Genomic DNA, 15584 nt, shown 5'->3' with positions numbered 1-15584 from the left:
TAGTGTGAAGAAGTCAGCCAGCAAGATTGGAAAAGAGGACAGGGAGAGAAGTGAGGGCACTGTAGCTGTCTGATAGGGGATGGGCAGCCGGTGGGATCCTAAGATGAGTAGTGGAGACAGAGGTGGAGGCAGAGACACTGAAGACAAACTTTTTGCTTACTTATAAAGACTCAGACCTTCGGACAATGGTACTGGGCACTTCTGAGCTACAGGCAGAGAGCCAGGGCTCCTGTACACACTCTGGCACTCGGAATTGTTACTCCTACTTGTGGCCGGATGTGTATTTGTGGAGAGGGTGAGAGTCTGAAAAAGTACCCTCAGGCAAAGGTTCTTCCAGCATCCTAGTTGTTCAACAGTCAGCTAATAGAGACAGAAATACAATACTTTCTAGGATCCCTCCAGGGAAATTCATCTCTTCCTCTCTCACACCCTTCTTAGCACATTTCCTTAGCACATTTCACAGTCTCTCCTATGTGTGTGTGTGTGTGTGTGTGTGTGTGTCTCCAATCACCTCTGAGTCCCCGGCAGGCAGGGAATGGGCCATTCCTATCTTTCATTCTCCAAGGGGTCTAACAGAGAGGGCTGACAAACATCCTGGACTCGGACAGAGTTGTGACTGAACACCCAGGCATCGCAGGGGCCTCCCCGCTGAGCTCCGGCCTCCTGGGAGCAGCAGAATCACTTCCTCACACCTGGCCCTGCATCCACACCTCTGCTCTGAAGCGAAGCCTGGCCAGGGTGCACCAGGACCCACAGCCCCGGGGACTACATTCTGAGTGGCCCTTGAGCTCCTATTGGGATGCGGTAAGTCGGCTGGCTGGTGCCCAGCATCCAGTGTCTATCAGAGTGTGTTAAATGAATCACTGAACATCACCATCCTTTTCTCCCTGAGAACAGGCCTATCAATCCCAAACTGTCCTGGCCAAGAACAATCCAGAAGAGAAAGATTAGCAACGGTGTCTGATCAATGAAACTGTGCCCTGAAAGGGAACATCTGTGGAAGCCAGTGATCCGGGAAAGCACACGGCATATGACCTCAGGAGCTACAGGGCTTCCTGACCTAAGTCACTGGGACACCCACATTTCACTGTCTGCCTGGCCACCTGCTCCCACGGGCAAACCTCCCGTGCTTTTCTGTCTGACACCAGGGGGCAGTGGCAATGCCGCAGGCTGGGTGTGCGTGCTCGGGGCGCCGAAGGTTCGCCTCCATTTCCCCACTAACCTCAGCAGGTCCAGCGAGGGGCCTCCACCACCGTCTAGGGATGACCTCGCAGCCCAGACTGGTCTCCAGCGGTGCTGATGGTGCTGGGGGATCTGCGGGCTCGGGTGGCTGGGGTGGGGCGGGGGTCTGTGTGGAGCCTTTGGAGAATGGCTGGGGACCTGCCGGGGCTCTGAGGGCCGCTTCAGGCAGGTCAGGGAGGCAGCAGCAGGAGGCGTTTCTGTGGCCACAGGTCAGATTACCTCAGACGGGGAGCGGAGGGGAGGGCTGGAGAGGCTCCCAGAAGCAGCTAAATAAATACAGATTTGCCTCATTCCTTTCTGCTCAGCGCATGGTTCGGGCCTGTCTGATGCACGGTGAGCTGAGACAGGCCCGGGTTTTACACACAACACACTTCTCTGTCCCGCTCTTTTGCTTCGTTCTTTATCCACTGTATTACTTTTCCTACTGACTCCACTTTCAAATAAAGAGACCAGTTCATGGGTTATGCTTCATCCTCCGGCAAAAATCATCTCTGCGGTTTTCAGTCTTCTTACAGATACAAAGGCTTTACATAGTTGCCTGGAAAAGTGCCAAACTGCCTGGTCCTTCTTGAAGTACCTGTGAAAACACACACGGACAATGAGGAGACCCGCCCGCAGGAGTGCAGAGGGCCCTGGATCGCCACCGGGCAGCCCGCAGCGCAGTGTGCGGCCTCCACAGCACCTTCCCTTCCCTTCCCTTCCCTCACTCAGGCTCAGCGTTGAGCGAGGCAAGCGTTTTTAACACTCCTGCTTTTTGTTTAGATGAGCTTTTTTTTCAGAGAGCGCAGGAGCGCAGGTGACATTGCTGAGGCCCCACAGCTTAGCAAGCACCAGGGCACACTTGAACCCAAGCCTCTGATCCCCAGCCACTGCTCTTCCCAATGCTTCTCTGTTTTTGGAAGAATGGACACATCTCTCCAACACAACAAGACACTGGGGATTTACAGTTTCTAAACTGCAGGATTTGTGAAAGTCCAATGGATATGACCACACAAAAATTCCTCTCCTAGGCCTGCCTAAGCCCCACACGGACTCCCAGCCTTTGTGACCAACCTTAGGAGGGTTCCTGTTGAGCCAGGAACATTACATGGTTTGGGAACAAAGCCGGCTGCTCCAGATCACTATCCAGTTCCTGCCCTCGGGATTCCCTCTAGAGCGCCGGTGTGTGTGTGTGTGTGTGTGTGTGTGTGTGTGTGTGTGTGTGTGTGTGAAGCTGTGCCACCATTACCCTCTCATTAGCAGACAGCACAATCTGAGCACTGCTTCCTTTTCCCAGTTGGCCTGGATGCGGCTCAGAATCCTGTCAAATACAACCTTCAAGCAGCCACTACCAGTGCGCTGGAGCTGTTGCCCGAAGTGAAAAGTCTCAGATAAAAGAATGTGTCACAGCGACTACCTGACCCCCTGGGGGGAGGGTCAAGAAGGTGGGAAGGCCCAGAGATGCCGCAGAGAGCTGGTGAGCGCCTTGCCTTATGGACGAGGAGGAGCGTGGCTGGGTTACTTTATTCGAAGTCTGAATATTGGGTTACTTTTGGAAGTGTTTGAGGAATTGAGGAATCTGAAATATTTCCTTTACCAAGCTGCCGGGATGCTCCGTTAGAGAACTGGTGCCCCTCACCCCACCCCCGGTTCTGGTAAAAACCGTAACTACTCTGGGAGGGGAGAGGTTAGCAGCGCGTATGCACGGGAGCTGGGCTCTCCCGCGGTGGCCATAGGCATCTGCTGAGCACTGAGGCTCGGCCGCTCCAAACTGGCTGGCTGCCCCGGGAAACAGCACCGGACTGGGAAGGCTCAGCACAGAATGAAGAATGTAAAGTGGCTCACAGTTTTTTATACCGATTACATGTTCAAATGATAACATTTTGAATGCACTGGGTTTAATAAAATATATTAAAATTAATTTCACTGGCTTCATTTTACTTATTTCGTACATAGCTTGTATTATGTTTCTACTGGACTTCTTTGCATTAGAACAGCGATTTTCAACCTTTTTCATCTCATGGCACACATGCACTCATTACGAAAATTCTGTGGCACACCAAAAACATATTTTTTGCTAATTTGCCAAAAAAATTGGTATAATTTTGAATCATTCACACCGGGCGGCTATCGTTGTGCTGGCTGTTGTCATTTTTTAAATTTGACAATCTAAGGGCAAAGAGGTCAGTGCCCCTGACTAAGCAGTCAGGAATTGCATGTTTTAAAATTCCTGTGGCTCACTGGCTGAAAATCGCTGCACCAGTGTACTGCTGACTTCTCAGATCTGGTTTCCCTCTGAACACAGCACTCAAGGAAGCGAGCCTGCAGGCTTCTGGGGGCCCTGGGAGGATGCGCGGCTTTCTAAGAGGCTGGTGAGGCCACGGCAAGTCTTTCTGGCTTCCGGTTTATGCTGAGACCTTGCTGTTCTCACTACCCCAGCCCTGACATCACTTTGCTTTAGTAAAGCTTGTGCAGAGAGATCAGGAAAAAGTCTTAGGAGAGAAGATAAAGGCAAAGCCATTGTACAAGGGGAAAATTGAGGCAAAGAGTGAGCTGGTGACTCCCAACATCATACTCATACCTGAAGAAGGAACAGAGGCTTGGGGACAGGTGGGTCGGGGTTCAAACACTGGCCCGACTATTTGCTGCCTGGGTGGCCTTGGGCTAGGGCAGTGATGGCGAACCTTTTGAGCTCGGCGTGTCAGCATTTTGAAAAACCCTAACTTAACTCTGGTGCCATGTCACATATAGAAATTTTTTGATATTTGCAACCATAGTAAAACAAAGACTTATATTTTTGATATTTATTTTATATATTTAAATGCCATTTAACAAAGAAAAATCAACCAAAAAAGTGAGTTCGCGTGTCACCTCTGACACGCGTGTCATAGGTTCGCCATCACTGGGCTAGGTACTTAATCTCTTTGGGCCTCAGTTTTTGAATCTGTGATGAGGATTATTCTTGGCTTTTGGGCTGTTTGTTGAAAGACTATCAATAAGAAAGTATATCAAGCAAGTATCTGCTTTGTAATAGAATTTCACTTATTCCCCCATTTTATAAAGGTGAATCCTTTGTTTTAATTAAGCAGATTGCTTTGATTAAAATTATTAGAAGGCTGGAGTAGATAAGATCTTGAAATGTTTGCACATACGCTTGAGTTTCATGGTAGAGACCTAGGCTCGGTCAAAGTTTCTTGCGTAGTTTCATAAGAGTTTTAAAAAATAAAATTTCCGAATGTAGAACAGATACATGCACAATAGAAATACAAACAGAACTTAATTAATGAATTTGACAAGTGCCCTCCCTCCATTGGACGCTGGCAGATTTGAGCTTTAGGTCCAACACTAAGTACTGCCAGCCACACAGTCTCGAGAGCAAACATGAACTGTGCCCAGCACTCATGGTGGTTCAGGGACCAAGAAGGCTCTTCTTCCCTGCGGAGAATATGGCTTTTGCACGGTTCATCACTCCTAGTTGTTCCCTCAGAACATGGCTAGTAAGAGGAGTGGGACCAGGTCACTTACCAACAAACCATCCATCGTCACACTTTTCCATGACATCAACAATATCTCCATCTCGGAGTTCCAACTCATCATCGTTCTGTGGTATATAGCTATATAATGCTTGGTAGCTAAATCTATCAATGAGAAAAAGGAATATTAACTAAGTGACTGATACGATTAAATAAGGGCTTTTTAAAGCCATTTCAGTTAAATCAACATTTAGGTAGTGTTTCCTGCTTACCAGTGGAGAGAAAAAGTATTTTATTGGCGATTTCTCTAACGACTTATCATTGGGGGAGATCCATTCAACATCAATCTATATGTATAAAAGCCTAAGCGACCGTCTGACCGTTTGACTGTTCGACCGGCAGCTATGACGTGCACTGACCACCAGGGGTCAGAAGCTCAATACACAGGCATGGAAACATTGAACAGACTGATGAATCTCAGAGGGAAGGGTTGGGGGGAAGACAGGAAGAGATTAACCAAAGATCTTATATGCACACTAGAGGCCTGGTGCATGGATTTGTGCACTGGTGGGGTCCCTCAGCCTGGTCTGCGGGATGAGGCAGAAACTGGCAGTCTGACATCCCCCGAGGGTGCAGGCCAGGCCGAGGGACCCCACCAGTGCATGAATCTGAGCACCGGGCCTCTAGTCTGATAATAAATTAAGACTGGCAGGGATGGAGAACTTCTGAGCAAGTCATGACCAATCCTTTTACTTAGTTTCATTTGGTTACCATAACAGAGGATTTTTGTCTAGATGCCCCCCTCCCCTTTTACATTTAACTAAGGCTTTTTCTTAACATGGGATAATTTATATGGGTTATTGGGAATAGTCAGAGGTTACTGAAGTCCAGAGATAGACATTATATTCTGGCAATTTACATTGGATGGCCCAAGACAATTGTCATATATTATAGAATTGTCATATTTATATGAAATATATTCCAGTTGCCTCACCATTTAGCAAAACTACTTTGAGTTTCTTAATCCACCAACAGACATTTCATTCATTGTTTTAAAATATGGATGTCATTTTTCTGAAACTCTTGAAAGCTTTTTTTTCTATCCCAGTGAGCTGGGGGTTAAGATTTTTATTTAGGTGGCAGTTGGCCTAAGGCGATTTGGGGTGTGCTGCTCTGCTTGTTCTAACAGCCACCTCGGAGAAAGCTGGCATGCGGTGAAGTCTGGCATCTGCTTTGGCAACAAGGAAAAGCTCCGTTTTCACTTATTCCTTTGACAAATAATTAAGAAGCATGCACTGCACACCAGTTCACAGTTCTGTTCGCTCACTATTTTGAAACACAACAGTAGCAGGAAAAACTCTGCCATGAGCCAAACATCTACCATTTCCAGTAGATGCCTGTGATCTCCAGTGTGTGGGCAAGACAGACTAGACCCAGGTAAGCAAAGCCAGCGCCTAGAACAAGAGGCTCATTCTCCTCTGCTAAAACCAAAGGGGCAATTTCATTGTGTACATTTATCTGAATGTGTCCGTCTTTTGTAGGTGGATCTGCCTGCCAGAGGGTCTCTAACGAGGAATTAAGAGCGGCCACAGACTTCAGTTGGCAAATGAACACATTCTGTTGTTTCTGTATGTGCCTGCTCCCTCCCACCCAACCTGGCCTCCTTGGAACGCCTGCTCCCCTTCACCTCCACTGGCTCAGCTCTGGGAAGTAACTCCTGATTCTGCTTCCTGCTCTCACTCCCAGACTGCGGAGCGTGGCTGGAGGAAGTCCCGTAGCCTTGCTGCTTGGGTTGCCCGGGCAGCGCTGATGTTGGTGGGAGTCCCCCACCTCCTCTGCTTCCCTGTGTAGAGGGCCCTTCACGCTGCCCCGTTCAGGTTTAAGTCTCCGGACCCCCTCCCTCCTGCTCTGTTCCCACACGGGAGGAAGGGTCCCTCTGGTCATGTTCAACTCCCTTCCCTGGGCTATTTCCTTAGCTTCCGTGTTCTCTCCTACATCTGTTGACTCTGTCAACCCCTTCTCCTCTGGTACAAATGTACTTAAGTCTCTGCACCCTAAAAATACCCCCTCTCTGTCTGCTACTCCCTCCGTCTAGAGCCCTTTCATCCACCATGGCACCGACTACCAACCCTTTCTAAGGAGGCGTCTGCCTCCCCCTCTCTAACTGCTGTCTCCGAGGTCACCCATGATTTTCTCCAGTTGCCGAACAGAACACCTGGAGGACACGTCACATTTCCTCCCGCCTTGGCCACTCTGGAGCAGGAGGCACTGCTGACCGAACACGCTTGCTCCAATCTGCACAAGGGATCGCTCCTAACCCCCCTCCCGAGTCTCCTGTGGCTCCTCTGTTGCCTTAAAAGTTGTTCTCCCAGGATCTACCCTCGTTTCCCTTCTCGCTCTATCCGGAGTCTCCTTGGGTGACCTTGCATGTGCCCGTGGTCACAGTGCACCCACTCTGTCCTGGCTCAGGCCCTCATCACTCCTTGCCTGGATTAACATCTCCTGACCGGCATCTTTGTCCCTCGCCTCTGAAACCCACCTTCTACTCCGTTACCAGAGTTACCTCCCGAAAACAAAACAGAAGCAATATGCTCCTCACTTCAAACCCTCTGGTGGCTCCTGAGAGCCTTCAGAATGAAACCTAAGCTTATTTCAGCCGCATCATGGATTCTACAACGGGTCCCAACCTACTTCTTGAGCTTTGATTCTTGCCCATGTGGTTTCCTTAGCCGGGAAGACCCTGCTCTAACCCTCAAGTCCAGTTTGTCTTTCAGTGCTTATTCCAAATCCCCTCCCTCTGGGAATGGAGTTTACTCCTCTGTGCTTAAAAGAGGAGACAGAGCCAAGATATTGTTTTTAATGAATGGATCAACCCTATTCACTCAGCTCTCAGAATCAATTTCCTTCCTCTATTCCCACAACACTAGGCGGGAAGCCAGTCAGCACAGCTCTCATTTGTCCTTGGAGAGCAGTTCATTCTTTACCTGTCTCTCTCCCAGTAGGTCATGACCTTATTGACCTGCCACCTGTTCTCACACTGGCTGATGGGAAACACGGAATTCTCAGAGAAGCTGGGAGTGATTCACTCATTCCCCCGCCTGGCTGTCCCACAGCCAGTCAATGACCCACTTCCTAAGCCCAACAGTCTGCTAAAAGGAGAGAACTGAAGTTGGCCGTGTACTTACAAATCTTGTGAGGCTTGACTCCTGTCTGGGGTGACTCTTCGCTGCTGGGCTTGAGGTTGCTGAGAAATGATTAAAGATGATTTATTGTCAGAAGGGGGTACCTTGTGATGAAAGTCAAGGGGATGAGAGACAGTGCTGCAGTAATGAACAGACTTTTCGGCAATGTTTATGATCTCATTGCAAACTGCTTCCTGTGAGGTGGCCCCGAGATATCCAGAAACCCCCATAAAACAGTCAACATGGGGACAAAAAAAAAAAAAAAGAAAGAGAGGAAGAGATGGAACATTCCAGACGAAGCACATAAGTCCAGGAAAACAACAGAGTTGAAGATCCAGGTTAAAAAAATAGATATTCCAGTAGTGGAGTGCAGGAGGGATCCAGGCGTAAGCATGGAAAAACAGGTAAGATACAGAATTCGGAATTTAGTATGAATATTAAAAAAAAAGGTAGCAGCATAAAAGCCTGCAATTAGTGAGTAACTGTTACAAACAGAATAACTTCAGGACAGAAATGCAAGTATGTATCCCCAATCATGCACTAAGACATTGATTTAATCCCATATGGAGGCAGAGGAGAAATGGCATCTCTAATTCCTCTGCTTTTTTGAGGGGGAAGGGGCGGCCTAACTTCTCTCTACGACAGTAGCCACATAATCCTTGTAACTAGTGGCTGAGAGTTAACCAGGCAGTACTCCCGGCTGTACTCTGGAGGCCAGTAAGGACTCTTTTTAGAAAAGCTACAGTCTTAGTCAACAGGCGTCTTACCACATAGCTCTTTTCAGATTCTGTGAGATCAGGTCCTGCGCTCAATGAATGATGAGAAGGCTGTGATCACCAAGCAAATTATAAGGGAGACATTTTAGCAGATGTCACATTGGAAAGAATTCAAAATAAAAGCGTGAGCAAATACACGTACCACACCATCACACTCGATGACACCGGACACTCGTAGCCTAGGGCCACCGAGTCTCCACGACAACACGGTGGGTGCACAGGAGAAAATGCAATGTACAGAGTTAGAAGCAAGCATCCAGGCAATGAGATGGGAGGCTGAGACATGGCTGCAGGGAGGTGAGAAGGACAACACAGGGTCCCAGAGTGGCAGACAGACACGGAAGGGCTGTCTAAAGAACAGTTACGTCCCTCCGTTACCACACACTTGGTCCCCTTGCTCTCAGCTGCCCAGCATCTATGGATGGGCTGCTGGACCAAAGCCAGCTTCAGTAACCTGGCCAACTGCTGGCAAAGCAGGCTCACAAAACTACCAGGCACACCACATTTCAGTACTCACAAAAACCGAGTAACGCTTCTGAAAAGCTCCTTGGTAATGTTTAATATTGGAACAAGACTGTTCTGGAAAGATCTGCACATGACACACTCCAGCTAGGTGTTTGAGGAGTTGAGATGTCTCACAGAGCAGAGCTGAAACCATCACTCATCAGCTCAGGTACCACAGGGGCGGTCATGGCCGAGCACCCCTCTTTAAAGTGGGCTCCCACAGGAGAGGCCAGGCCCGCACCGCAGGGTGTATGAAATCAGTTCCCTCACAAAGGATTCCATCTCAAGCTCTGGGGAGTCTCCCTAAATAAATATTTGAAGAGCCATCCTTGGAGACTTCCTCCAGGCGGCCCACCATCATAGCCCTGAGCCTCAGCACCTCCAGGGACACCTGTGCGTAGCTCCCTCGTTCCAGAGAGGCCCCGAGAGGGTGAGGCCTCCTGAGGCCACACCGTGAGCTAGCGGTACACTTGGTTCCTGGTGTCGTCGACTGTTCCCGAGGACCTTCCCTGTCATCCCGGACCATGTCCCACATTCCCAAGTGTGCCCACTGACCGCATCTTCACAGAGTCCTGCAGAAACCCAGAGACAGGCAGGGTAGGGGTTACCCATCCCCTTTTCTTTAGAACCCAGAAAGCTGACTCTCAGCTAGGGACAGGGAAAGCTGCTGGGTTGCTCTTCCCAGGCCACCACCCCACCCCCTCCTGCTTGGTGCCACTGTCCATGACCCTGCCCTTCCAGGCAAGCCCTGCAGGACCCACATCCATTCCAGGCACCACTTCTACCCTCCTGTCCTTTTGGGAAACCCCTTCAAGTTCTCCAAACCCCCTCCAAACTGCAGTCACCTAGCCAGCCCCCTGGACTCGGCAGGAGAAGGCAGACGCAGGACTGGAAGAGGCCTGTTCAAGCTCCTCCTACGTCGTCTCAGGGCCTGCAGGCTCTGGCAGGTGACAGGCGCTGACCCTGCACAGCCCCCTCATCACCTACCAGCCTCTGGGTCCAGGCTTCTGTGTAAGAAAGGGAAGCAGTAGCTTACTCTGCGGCTTTCACACAGCGGAAGAATGAAACTTATCCTGGGCACCCCGAGTGGGGCATACCTCCAGGCAAGGGGAGCGAAGGGGAAACTTTCTCAAAGTAAGAGCTGTCTGTCCAGCAACAGCAGGGGCTGCCTGATGAGAGTGCGTGGCCTGCCCCAGCAGCTGTCCGAGCTGAGGCTGCGCCAACATCACTAGCTGGGACAGGGGGTGGTGCTTCCCAGGCTTTCATGGACGCTGGTCTCTCCTGGGATCCTGTTCAAAGGCAGGCTCCCGAGTGGCACCTCAGGGGTGTGTGCTAAGACGGCTGGTCCACAGGCTGCAGAGGCTCTCAACTATCTGACACTGAGATTCTCTGTGCCAGACCGACATGGGTCGCACTTCATAAAAATAAAGTTCTCATACAAATAAAAATTTCCAAACTCCAGCTGGGGCCTGATGACCTCAGGTCAAATGCAGACCAGAGAGAGTGCGGACAGTCTCTCAGAGTAGTCGGCACAGTTTATGGAAGTCCTTAGCATCTTTCAATCAACTTAATCCCAAAGCAGTGACTGGAATCGATCATCCACAAATAGTTGGCACATAAGAGATTTGGTGAATCAGATACAGAAAAAAGGACTGATATTCTACGAAACCCTTTCTTTTTAAAGCATTTTTAAAAAGCAGCTTTCAAAGCACATATAAGTCTGAGTCCTCATCTGACTCGTGTACTAACGCGGTGTCAAGGGGAGGGCAGAAAATGAAATATTAAGGCTCAGGGAAGTCTGAGAACTTGACAAGGTGGCTAAGCCCCTGAGAGCTGAGCCTCCGTGTCTGATCCCTGTACGCCAACCCCTCGAGTCATGACGGGCAGCTGGTAGCACCAGCGCACACCCAGCTCAGCCTCTTCAGAAGACCAGTGTGTACCTTCTCATTACCTGTTCATCATGTGAAAGGTACGATGTGCACGAATAGGCATCATCCTATCGTTAGCTCAAGGGTCCCCAGTACTGAAAGGGATACTGATGCCCCGCCTTCCTTGGTCTCAGGTCCTATCCAAACCAGAAGGCAATCATCATCACAACCTTCACATCCAAACACACTAACATCTGGACACACTTAACTCATCTCCCAGAGGTAGGGACGATTTGGTTCCTTATTTAACGTTTGTGGGAAAATGCAGGAAGAAGGCAAGATAAACATTTATCTTATTAGTGAGAGAGAAGGCAAGATAAACATTTACCCTATTAATTAAGATTCAATTTCTTCCCCCTTTAAAAAAAATATTTCTATTGATTTTTAGAGAGAGAGGAAGAGAGAGAGAGAAACATTGATCGCCTGCCTCCTGTACACACCACACTGGGGATCGAGCCCGCAACCCAGGCATGTGCCCTGACCAGGAATTGAACAAGTGGCCTCCTGGTGCATGGATCCAAAGTGAACCATGAGCCCACCAGCCGGGCTCAATTTCTCCCTCTTGGAAATGCTTTCCTTAGACTCTTCCTCCAAACCTATGCCATCCAATATGGTCACCAGTAGGCACATGTGACTTGGCCAGGATAAAATATACAATGGATTTCAAAAATAAAGTACAAAATAAAGAATGTAAAATATCTCAGTGATTCTTATGTTGTTTATATGTTAAAATGAATCTACTCTGATATATTGGGTTAAATAAAATAAATTATTAAAATTAATTTCACCTGCTCCATTTTACTAGCAGAAAATTTAAAATTACATTATGTTCCCACTCAACAGTGCTGCCCTGATCCCTGGTCCTCATAGTCTGCCCTTATTCAGGCCTAAAAGTAGACACACGTTCTCACCAGGACCTCATCCGGGGTTAAGAATAAAGAGGGTATTATCTTATGCTAAGTGCGTTTTGGACTCTTGGAGATGCAATTAAGTTTTTCACATGTTTAGAAAACAGCAATTGGCCCAACACACGTACACACACGGGTGCACACATACACACATGGACACACACACACACACACACACACACTGCATTCCCCTCCCCCCTCATCAACAACAAACAGGTGGTAGTCTTGGACTCAGAAACTGCTTTGCTTTCCTATTCTCAAACGTACACCCAAGCACCTCACTTGGCTGGAGCGCTGGCTTCATTCTTCCCGGTGAGCAACCCTGCAGCGTCCTTGCTCTGTGGCCCTGCTGCCCTTCCATCTCCAGTTCACAAAGTCCCTCAGAAATCTGACCCCAGCTCCCTGGGACTGTTCATCCCTCTGGATCCACAACACACCTGGTGCTACTGTGCAGATACTAAGCACCTTCTTCCAGCGTTCGGTGTGTGCCAAAGCCCGAAGCCCCAAATAACTGTCTGCAGGCTGAAGAACAGCAGGGAGTCCTGGAGGTGTGGACAGGATAGAGGAACTCAACCTCAACGTGCAGGACCCGCTTAGAGATACCTGCTCTCCTAGCCTGCCCGGGCCCTCGGAGATGGTATTCTTCTCCTCATCTCAGGCCCCATACCTTTCCGCCTCTTCACATCCCACCCACATTTTGCTGACCTACCCTGGCCTCCCAGGGGGACACTGGACTAGGGGTGAGAAATCTGGCTTCCAGGCCAGGCTCTGATACCAATTTGTTATTTGAACAAAATGCTTAATTTCTTTGGAGTTCCAGTTCTTAGTGAAATCAGAGGACTGGACAAGATTTACATCAATGTCCTTTGGCTGTAATGTTCCATGACTGGAGTGTAAGCACCCTGTGATTGAGACCTGGCACTGGGCAGGGCTGAACGGGCTGAAGGGGACGGCACCACTCATCGCCCACTGAAGACTGGATGGAGGGCTCTGACAGTAGCCCCCGATGTAGAGGGGGATCTGGCAGTGTGGGAGGTGAGGGTGCTCCAATGGAGACAGAAGGTTTGCAGCTCCTGGCGCACCCCGGGCAAACTCTGCCCAAGGAGTAGGAAGCCCTGAGTGACTCGGGCTCCTGGGATTTGGCTCTAGGAAACCTAGATCGCCCCTGCTCTGTGCCCCCTCAACGCCCCCGCCGGCTCTGACTCCGCTGATTCTCCTGATTTCATTGAGCAAAAGATCCCAGCTTAAATATAAAACCAGTGACAACCGATTAGTTCAACTGCTTACCACCTAGACCTAGCCTCTATCAGATTCCTCCACAGATTACACACTAGCTCTGTTGTAATGTAAACCTGATTACAACACTCCCATGCTCAGCCACCTGTCAGAGTCTGGAATGTGGACTTCTGTTTCCTTCCTAAAACAAGCCGAGGAGTAACGGCAAATGGCACTCAACTATGAAAAAACCAAACGCTTTCCAAGATGATGGCTTTGTACTCCAGGTGGGAGAGAATAAGGAGAAGCAGGGACTGGCAGAGTCAATCTGAATTTCTAACTTCTGGATCTATGCAAAACAAAGTAAAAGGCTTCTCCCACCACTTACATACTTCTCTTCCTCCCCCCACCTTCCTCTCTGTGGTGGAACGGGGTAAGGAGGATAAAGTAAATTACCTCTTACAGTTCTTTTCCCTGTTACATCAGTATCACACAACAGGTACTTATTGGTTCTAATTACATGCTCGGGGCTAGGTGCTTTAGTCTCATGACATCTCATTTAGTCCTCATAATAATTCAGCAAAGTGGTCGCTATGTACCTCATATTACAAAACTAAGACCCAATATGTCTGCGTTGGGAATTTGAAGAGCCAGGATTTGAACCCCGGTCTCTGGGACTCCAAGTCCTGTGCATTCCACTACACCCTGATCTCTGGAGTTAGGGGGTCTGCTGTCTACCACTTCTCCTAACATTTTTCAGGGGGAGACACTTCAACGCTGCGTCTTAGTTCCCCATCTTAGATGCTGAGATGCTGGTTATTTTTGTAAGAACTTTGGCCAGTTCTCTCCACGTCCTGTAAATTGTTAAATGCCCTTGGTACTTAGAGATTTCCCTCCTGAGGGAGCCAAAGGGAAATGATTCCCATTCTTAGTTGGATATCTTAACATTTAAAATTTCCTTTTGGTTCTCACAAGGTGCATCGCAAGCTTTTCCTTCTAGTTCTGATGTCTGTGCCCAAAGCAGGCCTGCGTCTTTGTTCTTATCTCTCTGGAACTAACCTAGTTCCCACGTGGTAAGGATGTTCCCAAGCCACCAAAGCACATCACTCTGTCGTCACTTGAGTAGCTTTCCTTCCTCTAGGCCGCCAAGCGATTTGTTCTTGCATTTCTCAGACAGATGCTTTGAGGACACATAGCTTTCCTGAATATTTTTATTTTTAAATGTCACGCCTTCAGATTTTATTGTTTGACTGGCTTCCTTCCCTTGAGGAACCAAACTGACATCACAAAAGTGTGTCACTTTCCTCAGACCTCAGCTTTCTCATCTCATCATGGACGTCCAATCGATTTGGGCTCTTAATCTGGGGTCCATGAGCTCCCAGGTGGCCTCAAGTGTGGCTCTCTTGAAACTTCACGCGGACTTTGGATGCTGGCCTGGATCCCTGGCTGACCTCAGATTCCCACAGGTTCCATAACCCAGAAGTCAGGAGTCACTGAAATAGGTGATCTTTAAAGATGCTTTTTAATTCAGAAATTCCATGAGGCTCTCACCAATTGTAGGAGCTCAGAAACCAAGGCTGGGCGTCTGTCAGCAGACAGTGCCCTGGTCGGGGAAGCTCAGTGAATGTCTGCTGAAGCTCATGAAGGTTTCCGAGAGGCGCTTCCCCTCCACTCGCTGGACTGGTTGTTCTAAACTTGCTCGGCCAAAATGATGCCCCTCAAATCCAAGAACTTGGTTGATGATTCTTAACTCTTAGGCGTTTTGTATGTATGTTTTTGTCCAATTAAGCTGTCCCTCAAATAATAAAAGGGAAAACTTTCACTTTTCAAATGAGAAGGTTCGCAAGTCCATAATAAATGCCATACTTTTGCATTTGTTCTTGCTTTTCCTTTCAACTGAAACTCACATTGGACTTTTAGCTAATCAAGACCAGCAAAGACAGAAAGAACCCTCGTTCTTGTCTGACTGTTTTGTTAACGGACTGGGGAGCCAGGGGAGGGAAGTGACTCATCCAAAGACACACAGGCTGATGGGAGCTGGAGCCCAGCATCCTGCCGCACAGCACGCCTCCTCCAGACCCCTCCCCGACTTGGCTCACCCCCTTCTGCTGTTCAGAGAATACACACCTACACACACAAGGGACGGACCTGTGTGACATCAGCTTGGGAGGCGACCAAGGAGTGGGAAGTCACAGGCAAGTGTTCGCACATCTGCAGAGTTGGGGGTGGCGGGAAGGACTGGACAGGTGACTAAGGGGAAGGAAAGCAGCAAAGCAGGGACTTAGCACCAAAAATGGAAGTTTGACAACCCAGTCACAAGGGTCACGTGACCGTGAGGAAGATGACTAGCCACATTGTGCTGACGAATGCCCATCGT

General features: G+C 49.0%; 1 protein-coding gene across 1 annotated transcript in view; it reads right to left on the bottom strand.

The window, feature by feature from the left end:
- Window positions 1-452: 452 nt before the first annotated feature.
- The window catches only part of SORBS1 (sorbin and SH3 domain containing 1), a 211022-nt gene continuing 195890 nt past the window's right edge, over window positions 453-15584 (bottom strand). Inside the window, exons 31-33 of the mRNA XM_023754890.1 lie at window positions 7880-7938; window positions 4747-4859; window positions 453-1819 (exon numbers count right to left, since the gene is read on the bottom strand). Of these exons, the coding sequence (XP_023610658.1) occupies window positions 1752-1819; window positions 4747-4859; window positions 7880-7938 (240 nt within the window). The 3' untranslated portion in view covers window positions 453-1751. The remainder of the gene's footprint in view (window positions 1820-4746; window positions 4860-7879; window positions 7939-15584) is intronic.

This window comes from Myotis lucifugus, unplaced genomic scaffold, assembly GCF_000147115.1.
Source record: "Myotis lucifugus unplaced genomic scaffold, Myoluc2.0 scaffold_66, whole genome shotgun sequence".
NCBI lineage: Eukaryota > Metazoa > Chordata > Mammalia > Chiroptera > Vespertilionidae > Myotis > Myotis lucifugus.
This window is presented reverse-complemented; position numbering and strand designations above follow the sequence as displayed.